This window comes from Hipposideros armiger, unplaced genomic scaffold (assembly GCF_001890085.2).
Source record: "Hipposideros armiger isolate ML-2016 unplaced genomic scaffold, ASM189008v1 scaffold_361, whole genome shotgun sequence".
Classification (NCBI taxonomy): domain Eukaryota; kingdom Metazoa; phylum Chordata; class Mammalia; order Chiroptera; family Hipposideridae; genus Hipposideros; species Hipposideros armiger.
This window is the reverse complement of record NW_017731711.1, coordinates 1716688-1743124: the sequence shown is the minus strand read 5'-3', so window position 1 is coordinate 1743124 and position 26437 is coordinate 1716688. Positions and strand designations below refer to the sequence as shown.

The 26437-nt window shown below is 35.5% G+C and overlaps 1 protein-coding gene across 10 annotated transcripts in view; it reads left to right on the top strand.

The window, feature by feature from the left end:
• ZNF644 (zinc finger protein 644) overlaps positions 1 to 26437 on the top strand; it is a 118722-nt gene that overhangs the window by 28645 nt on the left and 63640 nt on the right. For 8 of the 10 annotated variants that reach the window (XM_019661782.1, XM_019661784.1, XM_019661783.1 and 5 more), the window contains one exon: positions 3951 to 4011. The exons of the other annotated variants lie outside the window; for them this stretch is intronic. In XM_019661782.1, the coding sequence (XP_019517327.1) occupies positions 3968 to 4011 (44 nt within the window). In that variant the 5' untranslated portion in view covers positions 3951 to 3967. The remainder of the gene's footprint in view (positions 1 to 3950; positions 4012 to 26437) is intronic. 10 annotated transcript variants of the gene reach the window in all.

The following is a 26437-nucleotide window of genomic DNA, read 5'->3' as shown; positions in this document are numbered from 1 at the left end:
CACTTGTGATTTTCTGTTCTTTAGATTGTGGCCATCCTATTGGACATGAAATGATATCTCATTGTGATTTTGATTTGCATTTCTCATGAGTTAACATTATTCAGTGACTTTTCATATACTTTTGGATATTTGTATATCTTTTGGATAGTTGTCTATTCAAATCCTTTGCCCATTTTTAATTGAATTATTTGCTTTTGGTTTTTTGTTAAGTTGTAGATATTCCTTATATATTTTGGATATTAACCCCTTGTCAGATACGATTTGCAAAAATTATTCTCCCCTTCTGTCGATTTGCCTTTCACTCTGTTGGTTATTTCCTTTGATGTGCAGAAGATTTTGATAGGGATTGCATTGAATTTTAGATTGCTTTGGGTACTATGGATATTTTAACCTATTAAGCTTTTCAATCCACAAACATAGGATGTCTTTCCATTTATTTGTATCTTTGATTTATTTTAGTAAAGTTTTGTAGTTTTTCTGCATACAAGTTTTTTTGCCGCCTTGGTTAAGTTTATTCCCAAGTCTTTTCTTTTTAGCTAAGCCATCCTGCCACTTGTTGGCAACTCAGCGGCAGCTCAGTTCGGGTCGGGAATGGAACCACTGTTGCCCAGAGCTCAAACTCTTGAGCGAGCTCTTAACCAACTGAGCCACTCGGCCGGCCCTAAGTCTTTTTTTTAAAAGTTTTTTTTATGCTATTGTAAATGAGATTATTTTCATAATTTTGTTTTTTCGGATTGATCATTATTAGTATATAGAAGCAACTGATTTTCATGTACTGATTACATATCCTGCAATTTTGCTGAAATCATTTATTAGTTTTAAGTTTTGGTGTGGTTTTTTTTTACAGAATCTAGAATTTTCTGCCTAAATGATGCTATCTGCAAACATAATTTTATTTCTTTCTTCCCAATTTGGATGCCTTTTATTTCTTTTTCACATTTATTTGCTCTGGCTAGTACTTCCAGGACTATGTTGAATAGAAGTAGTATGAGTGGGCATCCTTACCTTCTTGATTTTAGAGAAAAAGTTTTCAGTCTTTCACTATTGAGTATGATGTTAACTGTGGGCTTTTCACATATGTCTTTAATTATATTTAGGTAGTTTCCTTCTGTTATTAGTTTGTTAAGTGTTTTTATGATGAATATGTGTTGAGTTTTATTAAATACTTTTTCAGAATCAGTTGAGGTGATTGTTGTGTCTGACCTTCATTTTGGTAATGTGGTGTATTACATTGATTGATTTTCATTTGTTGAGCCATCCTTGCATTCCAGGAGTAAATCCAACTTGTTTCACTTTGTGTACTTCATTTAATGTGTTGTTGAACTTGGATTGCTAGTATTTTGTTGAGGATTTTGCTCAGTACCCATCAGGGATATTGGTTTGTAGTTTTGTTGTCTCCTAGCCCTCACCTAAAAAATATCCCAATTATTCTTTTAAGGTATGGATTTAAAAAGTCCTTTCTATCAAAATTATAAAATCATTTAAAGAAAATATAGTGTTTTAAATAGCCTGGTTTGGCTTTTGGGGAACACTGCAATTAAACGTTATTTTTTCCTTGGATTTTGAGATGTAACTATGAACAGAGAAGGAGAAAAAAAATAAACAGCTGAAGTCAGAGTTAGCTATTGTGTGTGGGGAGTTTGTGTGTGCTTTTTTTATTATGGTTAAATATACATGCAATAAAATTTAACACTAAGCATTTTAAAGTGTACAGTTCAGTGGCATTAAGTGCATTCTCATTGTTGTACAAATATGTATATCCTTTTGTATTAGTCTGCTAGGGCTGCTATAACAAAATACCACAGATTGGATGGCTTAAACAATAGAAATTTATTTTCTCACCATTCTGGAGGCTAGAGGTCCAGGATGAGGGTTTTAGGTTTGTTTTTTTCTGAGGCCTCTCTCCTTGTAGATGACTTTCTTCTCTCTGTGTCCTCACATGGCCCTCTCTCTGTGCGTGCATCCCTGTTGTCTCTCTTATAAAGAAGCCAGTCATGTTGGATTAGGGCCTACCCTTGTGACCTTGTTTAACCTCAGTTACCTCCGTAAAAGCCCTAGCTCCAAATACAGTCACATTGGGTGTTAGGGCTTCAACATGAATTTTACAGGGACACAATTCAGTGCGAAAGTTTGAGAACCACTTTTCTAGATTATGGATATTATTAGTATTAAAATCATATTTGCCTTCTAAACTCTTTTTTTCTGTTTAAGGCTAATTAAATTCGTCTAGAATTTATAGTCAACAGACTTGGTTTTTTGTAGGGATGCAAACATTTAGTACCAAAATTTTGGTACTGATAATCGATGAAGTTAATTTATTCACCCAATAAAAGGTTGCACTTGGCTGATTTTTTTTTTTTAAGCTGAGCCATCCTGCCACCTGTTGGCAGCTCAGCTGCAGCTCAGCTCGGGCCAGGCATCAAACCACTGTTGCTCAGAGCTCACACTCTTGAGCGAGCTCTTAACCAACTGAACCAGTCGGCCGCTCCTGCATTTGGCTGATTTTTGTCAGTGTGTTTTTACTTAGACATAGTTATTTCATAAAGTAACATTACTGGATCGAAAAGTGATGTGAATTTTTTCCTCTGGTCTTTGAAAATGTGAATTCAACTCATTAGCCTGAATTTTACATGTTTTTCTTCTACAATCCTAGGTAAAATTTGGGATACAACATAAGATTCCTGTAGTCTTTGAGCCTACATTGTTATGCTTTTATAGTATGCCATCCAATGAAAAGTGCTAAAATGAGATAAATGAATTTTTGTCCACACTGTAGTTCAGATAATTCACAAGTAAACTGGGTTGATACAGAGCTATCAGTAGTTGCTATAGCAATTGAGAAACACAACTTTACATAGCTGAAGAAATTAAAGAAGGACGTGTCAGGGTGACTGAGCTAAATATTGAAAAACTAGTAAAAATGTATTTTAGGAAAGTTAGGGAGAAGGTAGGTACAGCTCACCATATGAAGGCATGAATGCTGAGAGCACGGGGGCTATTCTGGGATTCAAAAGGGTTTGGTATGGTAGGAACTGGAGTGAATGGGAGAGTGAAGATTAGGGATAGCTAGATATGGCTTAGATTATCTGAGGTCATTGATGAGTACTATTGAAGGAATTGAAGCATAAGTGTGACATCTTCGAGATAGCCATTGCAAAATGATTACTTAATAGTTCTGGGAAGGATGAATTTGAAATGATAGTCTGGAAATAGAACAGTTACAATAATCTAGGTAACAATGGCAATAGGTATGGCGGTGCCATTTTTTTGAGAGAAAAAAATTTAGAAGAGTAACAAGCTGTTTTCAGGTAGAGGAAGGAGATGTGTAGAGTTCAGGGTAGGACATAGCTGAGTTTTCAGAATTTATGGAATGTGATGAAATTAAGGGTCGGTAGATTTTTGAAAATAAATTTTCAGTGGAGTTTTGAGGTAGAGGTTGCATTACACGAGACTGAAGATTAAATTGAGGAAGCAGTAGAGTATCAATGTATGCTTCATTAGTGTTAACCATTGTTATGGCTACTATTGGTATATACTTTTATGCCATCTCACTGTATTTTTTTCTTCAGCTTTGGTATGTACACAGTAGTATTAGATAAACATTGATCTAGATAGTAGTGTGTATTTTTTGAACAAATTCTGATTTTAATTACAGCTATTGCCATACCATTAAAATTAATGGAAACAAGTTTTGTAAAATTTTTTGAAGAAAACTAGAAAGTTTAAGTTTTTCATTTGAATAGATTATTCTTCCTCGAAATAATGATATTTTGCAAGTTTTCTGAATGTTAAAATGATCATGTTTTAGTTGAGTACTTTTTCAGGTAGATGTCATATCAAGAAGAAATTTTGATTTGCAGTTTTTATTTTAAAAGCATAGTGTGTCATAGATGTACTTATTCATACCTGAAGCATAAAACTAAGTGATGCTTTTACCTGTATTCTTTCAGGTTTGATTTAATTTCGAATGAGATTGTTCTTGCAGCAAGATGTTAATAAGGCAAAATCTAGGTAAGTAGAAGACTACTTTGTTAAATGTTACATACTAAAGTAGAGTAATACAAAAGATTAATTTTTAAAAAATGTGCTTTCAAGTCCAGAATCAAGTTTTTTAATAAAACTTCGAAATACGAAGAATTGGCTATTTGGTGCACTTGGTCCAGTTGATTTGGTGGGAGTAAAAATACAGCTTTCAAAGTGTAGAACTAAATTCTTACTTTTTCTTATTTTATATTGAGTTTTAGAATTTAGGTGTACAGTTTCCAATGACTGTAAAACATGTTGGAAAATCAAGTTGGTGTTTGGGTTAGCCACTCAGAAACCAGTTCAGTAAGAGATTTGTTAGATTGTTTCGGTGTTCTCCTCTTAGTAGATTATAGTACTGAGTAGTCATTGCTTTTGTGAATTTTACTTACTTCGATTAATGAAGCACTTCCATAAATTGGTTAAATTATCCAAATTGTGATTTTGTTATATAATGTTCAGAATTATAAATGATTGTTTTGATATTTTTCTTGTGGGTATCTCTACTGAATGATGTTTCTAGTTTAGAATTCTGCTTGACTTTAATTTTTTAATAAGATTGTTGACTTTCACAGAATTGAATTGTGGTCATGTACTTTTGGTTTGGTATGTGAAAGAATACTTTTTAATGATATAAACTGTTGACATGTTAAAAAAGGTACATTTACTATCTATTGGTACGTGAACATGGTTTCAGGATATAAACAGATTCAGAAGAATACGTTGATAAAATTGCAGTTAGCTTGCTTGGTTTTTCTCTAATCTAACTAGGTGTTTCAGCTGCCAGAAGCTTGCTGATCTCACAGTTTTTTCAAACAGCCTAGTTCAGAAGTGCTGTGGTTGAGTGATAATGCCATTTAATATTGTATTCTCAATAAGTGGGTTAGGCATATCTTGAGCAAATTTTCACTTTTATTGCTATTATATAATAGTAATAGTAGTTGTAGTTTGAAGAGTATTCTCTCTATATCGTGTTAAGTGCTCCAGTCTTTATAGTACCTCTTCTAAGGTAGGTAATAACTGTGTAGGAAATTTAGATTTTTTTTCGTTAATAAAATTTAACCCCAAACCTAAATTTTCTTTAGGAAGAGTACTTTATTTTCATAGCATTTATTGTAACATTTGCTTATATAACTCCCTGATGAAGAGAAGCAGCTAGACTTTTGTACTTAAGCTCTTATAGGGAATTTGTTTACTAGTTGAACATAATGTCTATTGGAACCTTTAGTCTGATTTCCTATACGTTAGATGCTGCTCATGGGATGACACTGGTTTAATTTATCCTGACCTTATTCCACCACAATTATATATACAGTTTTTTATTAAGTTCAAATTTATGTATAGTAAAATGTGAAAAATTTGAAGTATAGAGCTGAATGAGTTTTTACATATATGTCCACATGTGTCACCACCATCTAGATCAAGATGTAGAACATTTTTATTGTCCCTGAAAGTTCCTCTTGCTCTTCCCTTTCCAATCCAGTAGCCTTTCCTTCTGAGGCAAGCTTCTTTCTGAATTCTATCAGCATACCTTAGTTTTTCCTTGAACTTTATGTATATATAATTATATAACATGTACTCTTTTGTATCTGTTTTTTATTTCAGTGTTTTTGAGTTTCCTGCATGTTGTATCAGTAGCTCATTATTTTTTATTGTTGAGTAGTATTCTGTTGTGTAAACATACTGCAAATTTTTATGCATTCTCTTTATAATTTTGTTTATTGGATTCTTCAAGTCTCTGACCTCACTTGCCAAAGTTCTACACTGCTTTCCTTCCTCTAGTTGTCCCCTTCATTGACCACTGTCACCTGCCCAATAAAATGTAAGGTCTATAAGAGGGCATACAGTGATCTCCCTGTAGCTATTCCAGAATGCCTAGAATTAACTGAATAAGCAAAATACGTTTCAGATTTCTAGTTTTAGTCATATGCACCTGTTGTCACTTACCCAACCCCTTGCCTCCCAGCTGCCAGTGTCCTTCCTCCTGGATGTCTGCTTGTCTCCTGAATTAGTCCATCTCAAGCATCATGTTGTCCTTTGAGCCACACCTGGCCATACTGCAGTAGTCTGTTAGCTCTTTGAAGGTAGACACCATATATGTCTTATTTATCTTACGATCACAGTGCCAAAGTACTGTGTACTTTGTGAATGTTTCTTAAACATGAACAATGAGCAGAGTTCTCTTCTCAGACAAATAGGGATTCAGAATGCTTGCTGGAATGGAATGGGGGCATTGGCACTTTAGTTGCTGTTGGGCTGTAGGAAGGAGCCAGTGAGAACAATACAGTCAGCATTATAGGCATTATGGAAGGAGAAACAAAATATCTCCCAAGTGTTCTTTCAGCCCAGTTGGAATAAAATGGCTAGTCATTGTTAATTTTGATTACTTTTTCCAGGTGAAGGCATTAAACCCATGTTATGGAAATTAGAGCTTTTGCTGCTACTAATGGTAATCTCTTTGTGAGTTTGTACTAGTTATTTCTTTAAATATTTTAAAAGATGTGTTAGACTAATACAAGTAGAAGATTAGGAAGATTGGTTACATCTATAAAAAGTAAAGACAACTTTTCCTCATTTTCCTGAGGGTAAAAACTTGGAGTGGAGGAAGAAATTGAATCATAGACTGGAATTGTGATAACATTTTTGATTCCTGTAGCTTGGGAAGCTTGCTGTTTGCTGAAAAGTTTTTTTTTTTAATTTTGTTTTATCATTGTAGATCTGTAATATATAGGAACAGTATGTTTTCTTAAGAAGTGAAACTTTAAAAAGAAATGTAAAGCATTTGCACTAGTTTTAGTCCATATTTTAAATTTGGCTAGTTGGGTTGGCTATTGTAGTCACCTGGGGAATTTTTATGCCTGAAGCTTGATTGCCTTCTAGCAAGTCCAAAGCAAGGAGAGGTTCTTTCCCACTGGGATCAATTTGTTGCTTTTCCTCTCTGCAACTTCTGCCATAAAGGTTGAACACAGAGTTGGACATTGACCCCATCTCATGCTGTTCTCTATCTCCCTTCAAGGATTTTCTTAGACACAGATTTTTATTGAATGTAGAACCTCAGTTATTTCTTTTGTTTCATCCTGGATGTGAAATGTATTTAGTTTTTTTGTTGTAGTTGATTAATTTGAGTATTCAGAGAAATTTAACCTTGTGATTGCTTGATTTATGTGTGTTTAAAAGATTTGAGACTAATTTTTCTCAGGCTGGTACCCATACCTAAGTTGCAGACTCTTCCACTTGATTTTGTGCTTCAGTATTTTATATAGTCAACTGCTGCTAAGCTTTTCCATTTTGCAGAATCCTTGAATTCAAGGATTTAAAGTCCTTTATGAATGTTCGTCTTACATTAGTTCAATTTCCTTAATTTCCAAATTAACCTGTCTGTGCTTCAGTTTCTTCAGTAGCACTGTAGATGTGTTACCCAGTGTTATAATCTGAAAAAGAACCTTTTAATTAATAAAATTATGTGTTTTTCATTCTTGATGAGACTGCATAGTACACATTTGACCTTTTTAAAATATATTGCTAAGCAACATTTAATATTTTCAAAATTTTATTTTTTAAATAAAGTCACATTTGTTTTTACATGGGTGCAAATAGTACAGAGTTGTTTAAAATAAGATGTAAAATTTTCTTCTCTCGCCCAGCACTGTACTCCCCATAAGTTCCCAAAATTAACTGGTATATATTCTGAATCTTTCTCTTTCCATTTACCAATATATATATCTTGAATATTTTTTTATATATGTGTTACATTTAATAAAATTAACTGTTTTCTTATTGATAGACATTTGGGTAAATCTCAGATTTTTTTTTTGCTTGTATAAGCAATGTTGCAATAAAGATTCTTGACTGTATCATTGGGATTGTGTGTGAGAGTAGCTGTAAGATAATTTGTAGCAATGGATTGCTGGGTCAGTGTATATGTGCACTTAATTTCTGATACGTATTGCAAAATTGCAATGAGATTGTCACACTTAACATTCTTATTAGCAGTTTTTGAGAATATCTGTTTCCCTACACACTGCTAAATATTAACTTGTGTTTTAATTCTTGCCAGTCTAATCAGTGAAAAGTGGTATTTATTTCACTGCATTTCTTTGTGAGATTCCTTAAAGGTTTGAAATGTCACCTTCATCATAATTCTGTGGAGAATATATAATTTGCAAAGATTGTTTCCTTTATTATTAAATCCATCAATTAACATACCTTTGTGTTTTATGTACTGCATTCAGTTTTTAATGTTAAATAACCAGATTTTAATAAAAGTCATATATGTTTATAAGGGAACAAATAGCCTTTTTGGTTCCCTTCATACTATTTATTCAAGGTAAATATTTCCTAATGATGAATTTTTTTATAATTTGCTATAAATTAATGTTAGCATAATCTATAAGTAAAAAGATAATAAAAGCCATTACTAAATATTAGGTTAATTAAATCTAGATTAATAGTGGGCCGCCACTCAAAATCTGTTGTCTCTTGCAACTCAAGCATTAGAAAACTTTCCTTCTTTTTGGTTATTTTTTTTTTACTGCCTTTAGCATATATGAAAAGCTATAATGATTAGCATCAGATCCAGCTTTAAAGTCAATGAACTCCTTTTTTCAAATTCTTTAATTCTAAAAAGTGCTAAATTTAAGACCAGAAAAAAGAGAGCTAAGAAAATCCTTAACATTATTATGATGGTTTTCTCTGAGTTATTTTTAAGGATTGAGATACTGCCTTTTGGGGGTTTTTTTGTACAGTATTTTCCGGTGTGATGCCTTTACTCCTGAATATGTTTGTATTTCTCTTAGTCTTTATCTTAAAACTTGTCCTTGGTTTCCCTGTATTGTTCCATTTGTTGAAAGGGTTAAGTGGGCAGCATTGATCTGTTTTTAAGCTGAGTGTTCAATTTATCTTTCCAAAGAAAGTTTCATCCATGCCTCTATTTATTACAAAAATTTCTAGCCAAATCTGAAGTGGTTTGCACCTTAACAGTGGCTAAGTGGCAACTTAAAGGCTAAGTGGCAACTGTCGTTTCAATATCTGAACAGGAAACCATAAAACTGCCCTGTCAGACCAAAGAATTTTGCCGTTGCCATAGTTGAATATTCTATGGCAGATCTAAACTGTAAATATTGGGTTGTTGGAAAAATCATGACATATTTTTTCTATGTTTTTCATTGCAAAAATGCGTCATGACTTTTCCGACAACCCAATAAAAGTGCTAAATAAACAAGGCATTCAGTAAGCATTTACTGAGACATAATGTTCTAGGCACTATGCTATATGTTAACTATGCATTGATAATTAGAATTCTCAGTGCCGTATATTATGTCACAAGTCATGAACAGAATACTGTCAGGCATGTATGCTACAGTAGGACTACGGAGGGAATTTTGAAGGCAGATATCAGGAAAGGCTTGATGGAAGGAAGGTGACATTTGAGTTAGACCCTGAAGGAAACAAAAGAATTTTGATTGTAGGATGACCATGGGAAAATATGGACAGGGGGTGTGAATTAAATTTTAGTTCCAAAAATTATTTTATAAAACAGTTTTATTTGACTCCATGTCTATGTTGTTGTCAAAGTTACTGGCATTTTCTTAAGTGTACTAAATAAAGCTTACAGATTCCTACAGCTTAGGAATTCATTGCTTGAACTGTTTCCATTTTTTTTTTCAAACTTTTTAAACACTTCTTAATTTGAACCCACAAAGAAATAAATTATAGTGTGAAAGCCTCCGTACTTATCACTAATTTACAAATTACAATATTGCACTTAAGGGTGTGAGGTTCCTAAATAATTGAAGACTGATTTGAGGTCAGGTAGAGAATTAGAACCTAAGTCTTCTGACCTCTGACCTACTGTTCTTTTGAAAGGACCGTTAAAGTAAATATTTGAAACCTTTTAGTGTCTTCCAGTTGGGCTGAGGACTATAGGCCTACCTGTCACATTATCGGTACTTAGTAAATACTTGTTTAACATTTTATTCATTCATTGTTTCATGAGTTGGTTATTGTAGTTACATTGGTTTAGCTCATACATGATACTTGATAGTCTGAGGAAGAAGAATGACTAAATATGTAACTACAAGAAAATGTGATTAGTGTTGTGATAGTCTGTGTTCCTGAATGGCAAGGACCATGTGTATTTTATTAATTAATTAATTTTTGCTTTTATTTTATCAACATAGTATGTATTTATCATTTCTTTCTGTTTTCATTGCTGTTTTGTTTGCTCTATGGCATTCATTTGTGAATGATAGGTCTTTGCTCACTTCATTTTATTTGTGTAAGAACATTTAATTCATCAACTATAATTTAATATATATATAGTCACGGGATATGGAGTACAGCATAGGGAATAGAGTCAGTGGAATTGTAACAGCTATATACGATGTCAGAGGGGTAATAGAGTGGGGGAGGGGGATTATCACTTTGTAAGGGTGTAAGAAAAACATTTAATTCAACTTTTAGCAAGTTACATTGTTAACTTGCTCAAAAACATTAAACTTCTTAGGGATAAATTTTAATTCTTAGATCTTATAATCAAGAGCTTCCAAAATCATGTTCCAATCGACTTTAACAGTTTCACCTCCTACTATTTTTTTTAAATAAGCATTTGACTGCAGCCTAATTATCATTGATCTTAAAAAATTCTGACACTTGTACTGTTACTTATATCTTTCTCACCAGTCTCAACCTCAATTCATCTGTATGCTTGAAATTTAACTATCAAAGAAAGTTCAACTCAAATCTCGCCTCTGTCTTGAGGTGACATAGTTTTTAGGAAATCATTTACTCTCTATACCTACAGTGATTGTAAACTGAACCACCCATTGGTTGGATGACTTAAAAGTATGCAAGATAATAAGATACTAAATATTAATATCTCCTGCAGAATCCTCTACAGTAGAGAGGCTTTTATATTTTTTTGACTAACTGATTAAAAACAAACACTTGACCTTAGATTTTTTGTTTAAACAGAAGTTTATATATAGTGTTTACTCTTTTTACACTTGACAAGCAATTAGATTTTTTTTTTCCCCTTATTGGTTAAAAACCAAAACCATGATAAGCCCAGATTTACTTTATTTAACATTTATATACTATATGCCAGGCATTGTTATAAATGCTTTATAAATATTAATTCAATTTTCTTCATCTTCAATTTTCAGATGAGATAACTGAGATACAGTGAGTTTAATTGACCCAGCAGTGGGAGAGCTAGGATTTGAATCAGGTAGTTCAACTTCAGTGTCTGTGCTCATATAGACTGTTAGTACTGCCTCTCATTAGAGCTGTAAAATAATTTAGCTATGGACGAAGAAATCATACAGAAAAATGCTACAAATATACAATCTTATCTCATTTAGACTCACTCATTTCTCCTTCATCCTCAGGTTATTTTGGAGCAAATCTAGATACCTTATTGGTCCCCACCCTACCCTGATTGCTAATTAAGAAAAATATATTGATATATTTTCATACTTAGAGAGAAAAGGTTTAAAATAAGCGTTCCTTTTTCTACCAAAAGCTTTCCTGGAATTTGACAGGATTTGCGATAAACCAGTAGATTGATTTGGGAAGAATGAGTCTTCCAGTGTATACATCTCTATTCATTTAGGTCTTTGATTTCTTTCATCAGCATTTGTAATTTCAGCATACAGATATTTTATGTTTTTTGTTAAGTTTATACCTGAATATTATGTTTTCTTTGGGTTGATTGTAAGTGGCATTGTGATTTTAATTTCAGAATCATAAGTTCGTTGCTAGTATATAGAAATGTAATTGATTTTTATCTTTGAGATAAAATTCAGTTGCCTTTTAGATTAGCAATATTGTGCAACTATTATCTCTAACTATTGGGCTGTTGGGAAAGTCATGACGTATTTTTCTATGTTTTTCAATACAAAAATGCGTCATAACTTTCCCAATGACCCAGTAGTTCCCAAATATTTCATCACTCCCAAGGAGGATACCCTGTCCCATTAAGCATGCACTTCTCATTCCTTCCTCCTCCCAGCCCCTGAAAACCACTAATCTGCTTTCTAGCTCTATGAATTTACCTGTTCTGGATATTTCAGATAGATGGGATCATACAATATATAACCTTTTACATCTTGCTTCTTTCACTAAGCATAATGTTTTTGGGGGTCTTCCGTGTTTTAACATATAAGTACTTCATTCCTTTTTATGCCTGAATAATATTCTGTTGTATGGCTATGCTACAGTTTCTTTACCCATTCAACTGTGGGTGGACATTTGGTTTTACACCTTTAAGCTATTGTGAGTAGTCTGTCTGTCTTTATGCTGGTACCAGAATGTTTTGATTACTGTAGCTTTGTAATTTATTTTGAAGTTAGGAAGTATGATACCTGCAATTGTGTTCTTTTTCAAAATCGTTTTGGTTATTTGGGATCCCTTGAGATTTCATATGAATTTTAGGATGAATTTATCTACTTCTGCAAAAAATAAATGCCACTGGAAATTTCGTAGTGATTATGTGGAATCTGTTGACTGTTTTAGATAATATGGACATCTTAATATTAAGTCTCCCAGTCCATGAATACTGGGTACCTTTACATTTATTTGTGTTTTTAAAAAAATTGCTTTCAGGAATGTATTGTTTATAGTGCACAAGTCTTTTTCATCTCTTTGGTTAAGTTTATTTCTAAGTATGTTATTCTTTTTGATGCTATTCTAAATGAGGTTGTTTTTCTTACCAGTTTTTTGTAGTATCTTGATTATCTACATAAGGCCATGTTGTCTGTGAACAGAGATGATTTGATTTTTTCCTTCCAATTTGAATGTTTTTTTATTGTGTTTTCTTGCCTAATTGCTCTTGCATGGACTTCCAGTACTATGTTGATTAGAAATAGCAATAGCAGATGGTTTTGTTTTTTTCCTGAAATAGAGGAAAAGCTTTCAATATTTCACTATTGAATATGCATTTAGCTATGTGTTTTTCATAAATGGGCTTTTATTATGTTGATGTAGTTTCCTTCTATTCCTAGTTTATTGAGTTTTCTTTCTCATGAAATGATATCGAATTTTGTCATACTTTTTTTCTGCATCAATTGAGATGATCATGTTATTTTTCTCCATTCTGTTCATGTAGTATATTACATTGGTTGAGTTTTATATGTTAAACCATCCTTGCATTCCAGGAATAAACCACACTTGGCCATGGTGTAATCATAATAATAATAATGTGCTGTTGAAGTCAGTTTGCTAGTGTTTTGTTGAGGATTTTTTCCATCAATGTTCATCAAGGATATTGGTCTCTGGTTTTCTTTTGTGTCTTTGTCTGGCTTTGGTATCAGGATATTGCTGCCCTAATTGAATACGCTTGGAAATGTTTCCTCTTTAATGTTTTGGAAGAGTTTCAAGAAAATTGGTGTTAATTCTTCATTAAATATTTGATAACAACTCTCCAGTGAAGCTGTTAGTTCTGGGCTTTTCTTGGTTGGGAGGGTTTTGATTACTGTTTCAATTTCCTTACAGTTATGTCTGTTCATATTTTTTATTGCTTTATGATTCATATAGACTGTATGTTTCTAAGAATTTATTTTTTCTTGGTTATTCAGTTTTTTTTTTGTTTTTTTGTTTTTTTTTAAGATTTTGGGGAATTGGGGGATAGGAACAGCGCTGGGGAATTGGGGGAAGGGGAACAGACAAGTTGCTGTCCTTTTGTTCTTCAGTCTTGTGGAGGACGTTGCTTCACTGGCCCAAGTTGGCACCATCATTGCGCTCTTCCCGGGCAAGGCACATCAGTCGCCGGCTTCTGGACGGCCGCTCACTGCGGCTGCTGGCCGCTCACGCTGGCTGCTGGCTACACACGGTAGCCCATGGCAACCCACTGCCACAGGGGCTGCAGACTACACCGTCGCTGGCGACTCACGGTAGCCCAGCTTCAGGTTGAGCTGTTGTTCAGCATCTTAGCTGTAGAGAGCAGTGTCACTGGTCCTCATATGTGGGATTCGAACCGGGGGCCTCTGGCGTCCTGAGCCAACTCTTAACCAACGTGCCACTTGCCCGGCCTGTTATTCAGTTTTTCGATGTACAGTTGTTTATAGCATTTTTATATAATCCTCTTTGTTTCTGTTGCATTGTTTATAATGTCCCCTTTTATTTCTGATTTATTTGAGTCTTCTCTTTTTTTCTTAGTTAAGGTAACTAGACTTGTTAATTTTGTTGACCTTTTCATAAAGCCAACCCTTTATTTCATTGATTTTCTTATTTTATTGTTCTCTATTTTTGTTTCTGCTCTGATCTTTATTATTTCCTTCCTTCTGCTACCTTTGGCTTTTGTGTTCTTATTTTCTAATTTCTAGAGGTGTAAAGTTAGGATGTTGATTTAAGATCTTTTTTAAAGTAAGTATTTACAGCTATATACTTCCATTACTGTTTTCATTGCATCTCACAAGTTTTGGTGTGTTGTGTTTTCACTTTCATTTGTCTCAAGGTATTTTCTAGTTTCCCTTTTTGCTTCTTTTTTGACCCATTGTCTGTTTTAAGAGTATGTTAAGTTTCCACAGATTTGTGGATTTTCCAGTTTTGTTTGTGCTATTGCGTTCGTTTCATTCCATTGTTATCAGAAAAGGGTGTTTGTATCATTTTGGTCCTCTTGAAATTATGACTTCTTTTGTTGCTTAACATGCTGGAACATGTTTTATATGCACTTGAGAAGAATGTATATTCTGCCATTGTTGGGTGGATTATTCTTTGTATGTCTGTTAGGTTTAAATGTCTATGTGTTGTGCCAAGTTCTCTGTTTTCTTAGTGTTGATTGGTGTCATTGTTCCATTACTGCTTTCTTTTGTATTTAATTGATCACTTTGTTTTGCATCATTTTGATTTCCTTCTCATCTCATTTTATGTATATTTTCCAGTTATTTTCTTGTGTTTACCGTGGCGATTACAATTAGCATCTTAAGCTTATAATAATCTAGTTTGAATTAACACCAGCTTTGTTTCAGTAGTGCAAAAACCCTGTTCTTCCACATCTCCATCCCTCCTCTATTACTATTCCAAGTTACATCTTTATACGATAATAATTTGGTTTTATATTTATGCAGTTGCCTTTATCTTTGTCCTTTATTTCTTTTTATAGTTTTCAGTTATCATACAGTACCTTTTTATTGACGTCTGAAAGATATCCTTTAGCATTTCTACTAGTGGTTAACTCTCAGCTTTTGTTTGTTTAGGACTGTCTCAATCCCTCTTTCATTTTTTTTTTTTAAAGATTTTTATTGGGGAATTGGGGGATGGGAACAGTGCTGGGGAATCGGGGAAAGGGGAACAGACAAGTTGCTGTCGTTTTGTTCTTCAGTCTAGTTGTGGAGGATGTTGTTTCACTGGCCCAAGTTGGCACCATCATTGCGCTCTTCTCTGGCGAGGCAGATCAGTCGCCGGCTTCTGGACGGCCGCTCACTGCGGCTGCTGGCCGCTCACGCTGGCTGCTGGCCACACACGGTAGCCCATGGCAACCCACTGCCACAGGGACTGCAGCCCACGCCGTCGCCGGCGACTCATGGCAGCCCAGCTCCAGGTGGAGCTGTTGTTCAGCATCTTAGCTGTAGAGGGCAGTGTCACTGGCCCTCATATGTGGGATCCGAACCGGGGCCCTCTGGCATCCCAAGCGAGTTCTTAACCATCGCGCCACTCGGCCGGCCCCCCTCTTTCATTTTTGAAGGACAGTTTTGCTGGGTATGGAATTCTTGGTTGACCAGTTTTTTCTTTTAGCACTCTATAAATGTATCAATGCTTTCTGGCCTCCATGGTTTCTGATGAGAAATTAGCTTTTAATATTATTAAGGATCTGTTATATGGGACAGGTTACTGCTCTATTGCTGCTTTTATTATTCATTCTTTGTCTTTGGATTTTGACAGTTTTATGTTAATGACTTAGTCTGGATCTCTGCATTTATCCTACTTGGAGCTTGTTGATTTTCTTCAATGGTTAGATTCATGTCTTTCATTAAATTTTGAATGTTAACAGCCCTTATTTTTTGAAATATTGTTTCCGTGTCTATTTTTAATCTCATTATAAATATGTATTTATATTATAAATTTAGTATATTTAAGACTAAATTTAAAGGCTTTGTCTACTAAGTCCCATGTCTGTGCTTCTTCAGGGGCAATTTCAGTTGATTGTTTTTCCCTAATACATATACATATAAATATGGAATTCGGTCACACAGAAATGGAGGCTGACAAGTCCAAAATCTGTAGTGTGGGCTGGCAGGCTGGAGACCCAGAGAAGAGCTCAAGTCCAAAGGTTGTCAGGCTGAAGACTAGGAAAGATGTTGGAGTTCATGTTTGAAGGCCATATGCTGCAGATTTATTTCTTTCTTCAGGGAGGTTTTTTGTAGCCAGGTTTTCAACTGATTAGATGAGGCTCACCCACATTATAGAGGGCAATCTACTCAGTCTGTCAATTAAATGTTAATTTTATCCAAAAACAGCTTTATTGAAATTTCCAGAATAATTTTGACCACATATGTGAACACTGTGGTCCTTCCAAGTTGATATAAAATTAACCACGTACACTTTGCCATTTTAACTGACATCCTGCAGTTGATTTGTATATGTTTATCTTGTATCCTCTATCCTTGCTGCCGCACTCACTTACTAGTTCTAGAAGGTTTTTTGTCAATTTCTTGTAATTTTTTAGGTAGGCATTGATGTATCATTTGCACATGAGGGCAGTTTAATACTTTCCTTTTCAATATGTGTGCTTTTTATTTCTTGTTCTTGCCTTTTTTGAAGTGGCTAGAATTTCCAGTAATATATTGAATTAAAGTGGTGAGGTTGAACATCTTTGCCTTGTTCCCAAACTTAGGTGAAGAGCATTTAGTCTTTTACTATTAAGTTTGTTAGCTATAGGTATTTTGTAGATGCTCTATATCAAGTTGAAGTAGTTTCCCTTTATTTCAGATGCTGATAATTTTTTTTATCGTGAATGGGTGTCAGGTTTTCAGTTGATACGGCTATATGATTTTTTTCTTTAGCCTTCTGATATGGCATATTACATTGATTTCCTTTCTTCAAACGTTGACTCAACGTCACATACCTGGAATAAATTCCACCTGGTTGTGGTGTATAATTCTTTTTATATATTGTTTGATTCTTGCTGATATTTTACTGAGAATTTTTGCATTTAAGTTCATCAGAGATATAAGTCTGTTATTTATTTTTGGACTATCTGTCTGGTTTTGGTAAAATTGTGATATTAACTTCATAAAGTGAATTGGAAAAGGTTCCCTCTTCTATTTTCTGGAAAAGATTAAATAGAATTGGTGTTCAGTCTTTTTTTTTTTTTTAATTCTTTAAAATAATTCTCCAATTTGGAATTCTCCAGTGAAACCCTATTGATGTAAAAAATCCTTACAATTCTGAACTTCAGTGCCCTTAATAGTTACTGGGCTATAAAATATTAATTTATATTGAGTGTGTTGTGGTTGGTTGTGTTTTTTAAAGTATTGCAGCATTTCATCCACATTGTTAAATTTATGTCTGTAAAGTTCATAGTATATCCTTATTATCTTTATTATATCTAGGGTCTATAGTGGTATCCCATTTTATTATTAAATTTGTAATTTTTATCTTTTCTTTGTCAGTCTTGTTAGAAATTTATTAGTTTTATTTTTTTAATGTAACTAGCTTTTTGTTTCAGTAATTTTCGTGTTATATTTTTTCAATTTTATGTATTTCTACCTGTATTTTATTTTCTCCTTTCTGTTTGCTTTTGATTTATTTTGCTGTTCTTTTTCTATTGGTGTGAATGCTTCTCTTCTCAAATGTAACATTTAATGCTATAAATTTCCCTGTCTGCATTGCTTTGGCTGCATTTCTCATATTTAGATAAGTTGTATTTTATTTATATTACGTTCTCTTTTTTTTTTTAATTAAAGTTTATTGATGTGACAATTGTTAGTAAAGTTACATAGGTTTCAGGTGTACAATTCTGTGATACATCATCTATGTATCACATTGTGTGTTCACCACCCAGTCAGTTCTCCTTCCATCACCATATATTTGACCCCTTTTACTCTCATCTACCACCCCCTGTCCCCCTTACCCTCTGGTAACCACTAAACTATTGTCTGTGTCTGTGAGTTTTTGTTTCATCATTTGTCTTGTTCCTTTATTGTTTTCAATTTTGTATACCAAATATCAGTGAAATCATATGGTTCTCAACTTTTTCTGTCTGACTTATTTCACTTAGCATAATAATCTCAAATTCTCTTTTAAAAAAGTTTATTTTAGAGAATATTTGAGGCATGGATTATTTAGAAGTGTTAATTTTCAATTGATATTTTCCTGGGGGTTTTTTTTTTCTTTCTTTCTTTTTCCATGTTATTGATGTTTAGTTTTATTCCATTACGGTCAGAGAACACTCTGTAAGATTACTGTTCTTTTAAATTTGTTCAGGCTTGTTTACTTGCTGTGGATATTGTCTGTCTTCATGAGTATTTCATGGACACTAGAAAATTGTATTCCTCTGTTGGTGGGTGAGTGTCCTATTTGTGTCAATTAGATCTTGTTGGTAGACTGTGTTGATATTTTTTATAGTCTTCCTTATTTTCTGTCTAGTACTTTTATCAACTGCTGATAGAAGAGCGTTAAAGTCTCCAACTACAATTGTGAATTCATCTCTTCTTCAGCATTCAGTTTTGTTAGTGTATTTTGAGGTTCTGTTATTTAGTACATACGCGTACGCACTTAGGATTATTGTGTCTTCCTGGTGGGTTGATCCTTTTATCATTGTTTAATATCACTCTTGGTCACTAGTCATTTTCTTTGTTCTGAAGTCTACTTTATCAGAAATTAATATAATTACTCTTGCCTCTTTAAAATAAATGTTTGTTGCATAGTGTATCTTTTACCATATTGTTATTTTCAGCCTGTGTGTGTCATTGAATTCAAAATGAGTTTCTTGTAAGCTACATATAGTAATGTTGTGTATTTTTTCCACTTTGTCATTTTCTCTTTAAGATTTTTATTAAAATATAGCTAACATGCAATATTATATTAGTTTCAGGCGTACATCATAGTTAATACAACAGTACCCACCTGGCACTATACATAGTTATTACCATATTGTTGATTATATTCCGTATGCTAAAGAAGTGATCACCATGATAAATAAATCCAGCAACAATCTGACACTGTATTATGCTATCACAATATTATTGACTATATTTCCTGTACTGTATATTACATCCCCAAGACTTAGAGCTTTAAACCTCTTATTCCTTATCTTTTCCCCCTTTAAAATTTTTAAAATTAGAATAAAACTGAAAGCAACAAATGAACAAAGCAAACAAATAAAAAAACAAAAACTCACAGACACAGACAATAGTTTAATGGTTACCAGAGGGTAAGGGGTGTGGGGGGTGGGGATGGTAGATGAGGGTAAAAGGGATCAAATATTGGTGATGGAAGGAGAACTAACTCGGGGTGGTGAACACACAATGTGATATATAGATGATGTAGCACAGAATTGTACATCTGAAGCCTATGTAACTTACCATTGTCACCCCAATAAACTTTAATTAAATAAAAAAGGAATTGACATTCAATATTATTTTATATTAGTTTCATGTGTATAGCATAGTGGTTAGACATTTATATAATTTACAGCGTGATCCCTCTGACTAGTACCCACCTGACACTGCACAGTTATTGTTACCATATCATTGATTATATTCCCTGTACTTTACATCCCCATGACTGTTTTATAACTACCAATTCGTATTTAATCCCTTTACCTTTTTCTCCGTGCCCCCAACTCCCATCTATTAATATCACCCCGAGAAATCTAGTACCTATCTAAAACCATGCATAGTTATTACAGTGCGATTGACTATATTCCTTATGCTATACCCTACATCTCCGTGACTGCTGTGTAACTACCAATTTGTACTTTGTAATTCCTTTCCCTTTTTCAGCCATCCCAACCACCCTCTCATCTGGCAGCCATCAAAATGTTTTCTCTGTGAGCTTATTTCTGTTTTGTTCACTTTGTTTTTTAGGTTCCACTTATAAGTGAAATCATATGACATTTGTCTTTTGCTACCTGACTTACTACACTCAGCATAATATCCTCTAGGTCTATCCCTGTTGTCACAGATGACTAAATTTCATTCATTTTTTTAACGGCTGAGTAATATTCCATTGGATATATGTACTGCCTCTTCTTTATTTATTCATCCATTCAGGGACAGCCAGGTTGGCTTCATATCCTGGCTATTGTAAATAATGCTGCAGTGAACATATGGGTAAGCAAGCCCCCTCGAAGTAGCATTTTGGTTTCTTCAGAAAAATACTGAAAAGTGGATTACTAGGTCCTTCTTTGTCTCTTGTTATAGCCTTTGTTTTAAAGTATATTTTGTCTGGTATAACTGTCTGTACCCCAACTTTCTTTTCTCTTATTCCAATTTTCATGAAATATCTTTTTCCATACCTTTACTTTTCATCTGTGTGTGTCTTTTGATTTGAAGTGAATCTCTTGTAGGCAACATATGTAAAGGTCTTGTTTTCTTACCATGCAGCCCACTATCTCTTGATTGGAGCATTTAACCCATTTACATTGAAAGGAATTGTTGATAGGTATGTAGTTATTGTCATTTTTTTATTCATATATATTTTTTCTTGTTAAAGAAGTTTCTCTAACATTTCCTTGTACTACTGTCTTGATGGTGATGAACTTCTTTAGATGTCTGGGAAGCTCTTTATCTGTCCTTCGATTCTAAATGATAGCTTTGCAGGGTAGAATAATCTTGGTTATAGGTCTTTGCTTTTCATCACGTTGAATATTTTGTGCCAATCCCTTCTAGCCTGCAAAGTTTCTGTTGAGAAATCAGCTGATAGCTTTATGTGAGCTCCCTGATACATAACGAACTGCTTTTCTCTTGCTGCTTTTTAGATTCTCTATTTGTTTTTAACCTTGAGCATTTTAATTTTGATGTGTCTTGGTGTGGGCTTCTTTGGGTTCATCTTGTTTGGGACGCTCTGTCCTTTTATATCTATTTCCTGTACCAAGTTAGGGAGTTTTCTGTCATTTCTTCAAATAGGTTTTCAATTCCATGCTCTCTCTCTTGTTCTGGTACCCCTATAATGTGAATGTTTGTACACTTGATGTTGTCCCAGATGCCACTTCAACTATTCTCATTTTCTTGATTTTTTTTTGTTGTTGTTGTTCTGATAGGGTGTTTTCTGCTACCTTATTTTCCAAATCATTGATTTGACTCTCTGCTTCTTCTAGTATACTGTTAATTTTCTGTAAGGTATTCTTCATTTGTCTTATTGTATTCTTCATTTCTCACTAGTTCCTTTTTATGTTTTTTTGTTTCCATTTTTACGTTTCCTATCTCTTTAAGTTCTCCCTGAGGTCATCGAGCATTCTCATAACCAGTGTTTTGAACCCTGAGTCTGTAGATTATTTGTCTATATTTTATTTAGTTCTTTTTCTGGAGCTTTGTTCTGTTCTTTTATTTGGGACATGTTTCTTTGTCTCCCCATTTTGGCTGTTTCTCTGTGTTTGTTTCTATGTATTAGGTAGAACTGCTATGTCTTCCAGTCATAGTTGAGTGGTCTTATGTAGTCGGTGTGCCATGGGGCTCAATGGTACAGTCTTCCTGGTCACCGGAGATGCGCACTCCAGGTGTGTGCCTTGTGTGGGTTATGTGTGACCTCTTGTAGTTGAACTGTGGTTGCTATTTGCACATCAGTGGGAAGGATTGACCCTCAGGCTGATTGGTTGTGAGGACTGGCTTGATTACAGTGGCGGAGTTGTGGTGCAGGGGTGACCCTATGGAGCATGGTCTGCCTCAGCATGGCTTTAGTGCCTGCCCAATCTGCCCTTTGGGTGCGTTGTCCTTGGAGGTAGATAGGTGATGTTCCAGTTCTTTTGGAATCATGCCACTGGGCATGCCAGCCCCAGGGCCACCTAAGAGGGGACCCTCTGCAGGTCAAGTCAGCCATAGCCTGTGCCCCACTTGGAGCCACCTGGCAGGAGCCACAAAGCTATCTGCAGATGTCTGCCTGCGGTACCATGCATGGAAGTTCCACAAACGAACAAGCTGCGAACCAAGGCCAGCTGTGCTAGTGCAGGGCTTAAGGCTGCTCAGCCAGAGGTACAGGAGACGCTCAAGCCAGATGCTGCTTGTTTGGGTTCCTCGAACCTTTGAGGGACTCTAGGGAAATCTGCAGCATGAGCCAGGGCAGGTGTTTTGTAGGTAAAAGCCACTGGAAGTGGCTTGGGTGTGCCAGAAATTTGGGTGGGTAAGGTCTCAGAATCACCAGGGCATGGTGAACTATTGGCATTAGCCAGCTTGCTGTATCTCAGATATGGCAGCTGCCTGTGTCTGCATGCTGGTAAGGGGGAGGACTCAATAAAGAAACAGTGGCCTCCACCAGCTCCTCAATCTGTGAGAAAGCTGCCCTCTATTCCCTGTTCTGAAGCCAGACAACTCAGTTCCCCACCATAAGTCCCTGCTGCCTCTCCAGCTACTAGCCCAGTGCTGGAGCTCAGAGCAAGTGATTCTGTGAGTAAGTCTGGCATGGTCTCTTTAAGAGACTCCAGCTGCTCTCGGTCCTACTCAGCCACAATCTCTGCTGCTTTTCACAATTAAAGATTATGGGGAGTCTGGTGTGGGACTGGGACCCCTTGCTCCTCCTGGGGGAACCTCCACAGCTGAGCTGTTCCTCCCAATTTGTAATGGTCTCACGCAGGTATGGGACAAGCTCGTTCCGCGTCTCTGACCCTCCTACCAGTCTCAAGGTGGCTTCTTCTACATGTTCTCACTTGTAGGGCTTTGGTTCAGGAAGATTTCAGGTGATTCTCAATGATGGTTATTTGTAATTTAGTTGTAATTTTGATGTTGTGAGAGAAGGTAAGTACAGTGTTTATCTATGGCGCCATCTTGACCAGCTGTCATTTTCTTTTTTTTTTGATTGATGTATTTAGACCATATACATTGAAGATAATTTTTTTTAAAAAAATGGGGAATTGGGGGAGGGGAACAGCATTGGGGAATTGGGGTAGGGGAACAGACAAGTTGCTGTCCTGTTGTTCTTCAGTCTAGTTGTGGAAGGATGTCACTTCATTGGCCCATGTTGGTATTATCATTGCGCTCTTCCCGGGTGAGGCCGTTCGGTCGCCGGCCTCCAGACGGCTGCTCACGGCGGCTCTTGGCAGCTCACACCGGCTGCCGGCCACTCACGCTGGCTGCTGGCCACACATGGTAGCCCATGGCAGCCCACTGCAGCAGGGGCTGCAGCCCATGCCGTCACTGGCAACTCACAGCAGCCCAGCTCCAGGTTGAGCTGTTGTTCACCATCTTAGCTGTAGAGGACGCAGCGTCACTAGCCCTAATGTGGAATCTGAACTGGGACCCTGCTGCTCAGAGCTGGCATCCCAAGCCAGCTTTTAACCAACGCACCATGGCTGGCCCGAAGATAATTTTTGATGTTTTCTCTGGTTGTCATTCTTCTGTTTCTCTTTTCTTCCCTTCTTGTGTGGATCACTTGAACATTTTTTAAGGATTACATCATTATTGATAGTGATGTTTTTTACTGTATCTCTAATTTTCCTAGTGGTTTGTTCTTCTGTCTATTAAAATATACATCTGTAACTTATTAAGAGTTTACTGGTGTCAACATTTTACCACCTGGACTGAAGTCTAGAAACCCCATTTCCATTTGCCTTCTCTTTAGCTTCCTCACTTTTATATATCAGTGTCTTGATTTTCAGATGATAATTTTGTTTCAATGATCAAAGATAATTTATACAATTTATAATGAAAAGCATAGTCTGTTCTTGTTATGTATACTGTTCTTTTCATTTTTCTTCTTTCCATATGTTCAAGATTTTTATCATTTCTTTTGTGGTCGATCTTTCGCCAATCTTTAAGGGTAGGTCTCCTAATGACAATTTTTTGTTTGTTTGACAGTGTTTTCATGTCCCCTTCATTCTTACAGAATTGTTTTACTGGATATAGAATTCAGGTTTGATAGTTTTTTTTTTCTTTCAGCACTTGAAAAATGCTGTTACTTTCTTGTGATTTCAGATGGGAAATTTGCTGTTATTCATATTGGTTTTCCTCTGTAGGTGATATGTCATTTCTATGTTGTTAACTTTTAGACGTTTTCTTTGTTTTTAGCTTTCAAATGTTTTAATTATATGTTTCTTGGTGTGGATTTGTTTAGGTTTTTCTTGTGTAGGGTTGATTCGGCTTCTTAGATTTCTTGTGTATCTTTCATCAAATTTGGGAAGTTTTCAGCCATAATTTTTTCATATGTTTTGTTAGCCTCACTTTTCTTTCTCTTCTCCTTCTGAGCCTCCAATGATATGAATTTTGAATTTTTCATTATTTTTTCTTACGGCTCCCTTAGGCTCTGTTCCTTAGTTTCTCTTTGTTATTTAGATTGAATGTATTCTATTGTTCTGTCTTTAAGTTTTAAGTACACTAATTCTGACCTCATTACTTTTATTCTACTATTGAGGTTATCCAACAAGTTTTTGAAAATTTGTTGCTTTTGTATCTTTTGTTTATATAATTTTCATTTGCTTTTTTATGGCTTCTGTGTATTTGCTTAGATTACAATATTTTAATTTGTTTCAGAAATTGTAATAGCTTAGTGAATCATTTTTTATAATGATTGCTTAAAACATTTGTCAGATTATATTCTAACATTTGATTTTTTTCATTGGTGTCAGTTGATTGTCTTTCTCATAAAAGTTGTGATTTTTCTGATTTTCTTGTATGACAGGTGATTTTTCTATTCTGTACATTTTGACTATTTTCAAAGATTCTGGACCCTTGAAAATTTTAACAAGTATATACCTGTTCAGATACAGCATGCAAGTCTTGGCCTACTTTTGTCGGCTAAGGTTTCATTGACAGCCTAATTTTTAAGTATTGTTTTTACATTTATTTCATGCCTCTAGGGCTCCCACTCATCCCTGCTGGTGAGGCTGTAGAAAGTGGAAGATGATTTTCCAGACCAGGCCACCTGTTGCCTTTAGGTGAGGAAAGGTGGTCTCTAGTGATACAAACAATATTTTCTGGATTTGGTGCTTTTTGTGGGATCCCCTTGCTGATGTTCCCCATCTACACATACTTCTGGGTGGAGGGGAGGCAATCTCTCACCTGACAATGAAGAATAGTGCTTTTATTATCAGCAGAGCTTCCAGTTGATATCCCTTACTGCTTTTGCTAAGCTTATCTGGTTGGGACTATTGATTGGTCCAGGGAAGAAGTGAGCCTACCTGAGTTACCCTCTGGTGCTTTATTGGGAAACAGTGGACCTGGGTCACTTTCATCTGTTGGGTGCAGGGTCATAAGATGTCCTTCTACTATCCTCAGTCCCAAGGTCCCTAACAAAGTTCGCCTTCCTCTTACCACCTTTCAAATTTTTCCTTTGGTTTATCTCTTGTGTTCCTGGTTTTATAGTTGTAGTGAGTGTGTGTGTCGGTGGGGAGCAGGGAAAGATGAGTCCAGACCAGAAGTGCCATGATTACAATCCATATTAGTTACTATATTCTGTTTATCCTGTATAAAATTATTTTCATAAACATCATTAGGTTTAAAACCTTTGAATGATTTGCCTTTTTAAAAAATAGCATATGAGGGCCGGCCGAGTGGCTCAGTTGATTAAGAGGTTGCTCAAGAGTGTGAGCTCTGAGCAACAGGGTCGCCGGTTCGATTCCCGGCCCAAGCTGAGCTGCCACTGAGCTGCCAACAGGTGGCGGGATGGCTCAGCTAAAAAAAAAAAATAGCAAATTTAATTAGTTGGTATATCATGAATTTAGCAAGTGTTATAGAGTGATAGTTTCCAAATGTTCTAAATGACAAAGGTGACTTAGAATAATTTGTCTGTCATTTTATGGTAATACTTTGAAAAGAGCTAAGAAATTTTACAATTATATAAATTTTAATTTTACTTATATATATATAACAATTATAAAGATGTTAAACCTTAACTTACATTTACCTGTTTTGTCCACTCCTTCCAATCTCAGAATATGCCTAAGTAGTTTGTTTTTTTTTTAAAGATTTTTATTGGGGAATTGGGGGGATGGGAACAGTGCTGGGGAATTGGGGGAAGGAGAACAGAGAAGTTGCTGTCGTTTTGTTCTTCAGTCTAGTTGTGAAGGACGTTACTTCACTGGCCCAAGTTGGCACCATCATTGTGCTCTTCCCGGGTGAGGCACGTCAGTCGCCGGCTTTTGGACGGCCACTCACTGTGGCTACTGGCCGCTCACGTTGGCTGCTGGCTACATACGATAGCCCACGGCAACCCACTGCCACAGGGGCTGCAGCCTACATCATCGCCGACAACTCATAGCAGCCCAGCTCCAGATTGAGCTGTTGTTCAGCATCTTAGCTGTGGAGGGCAGTGTCACTGGCCCTCA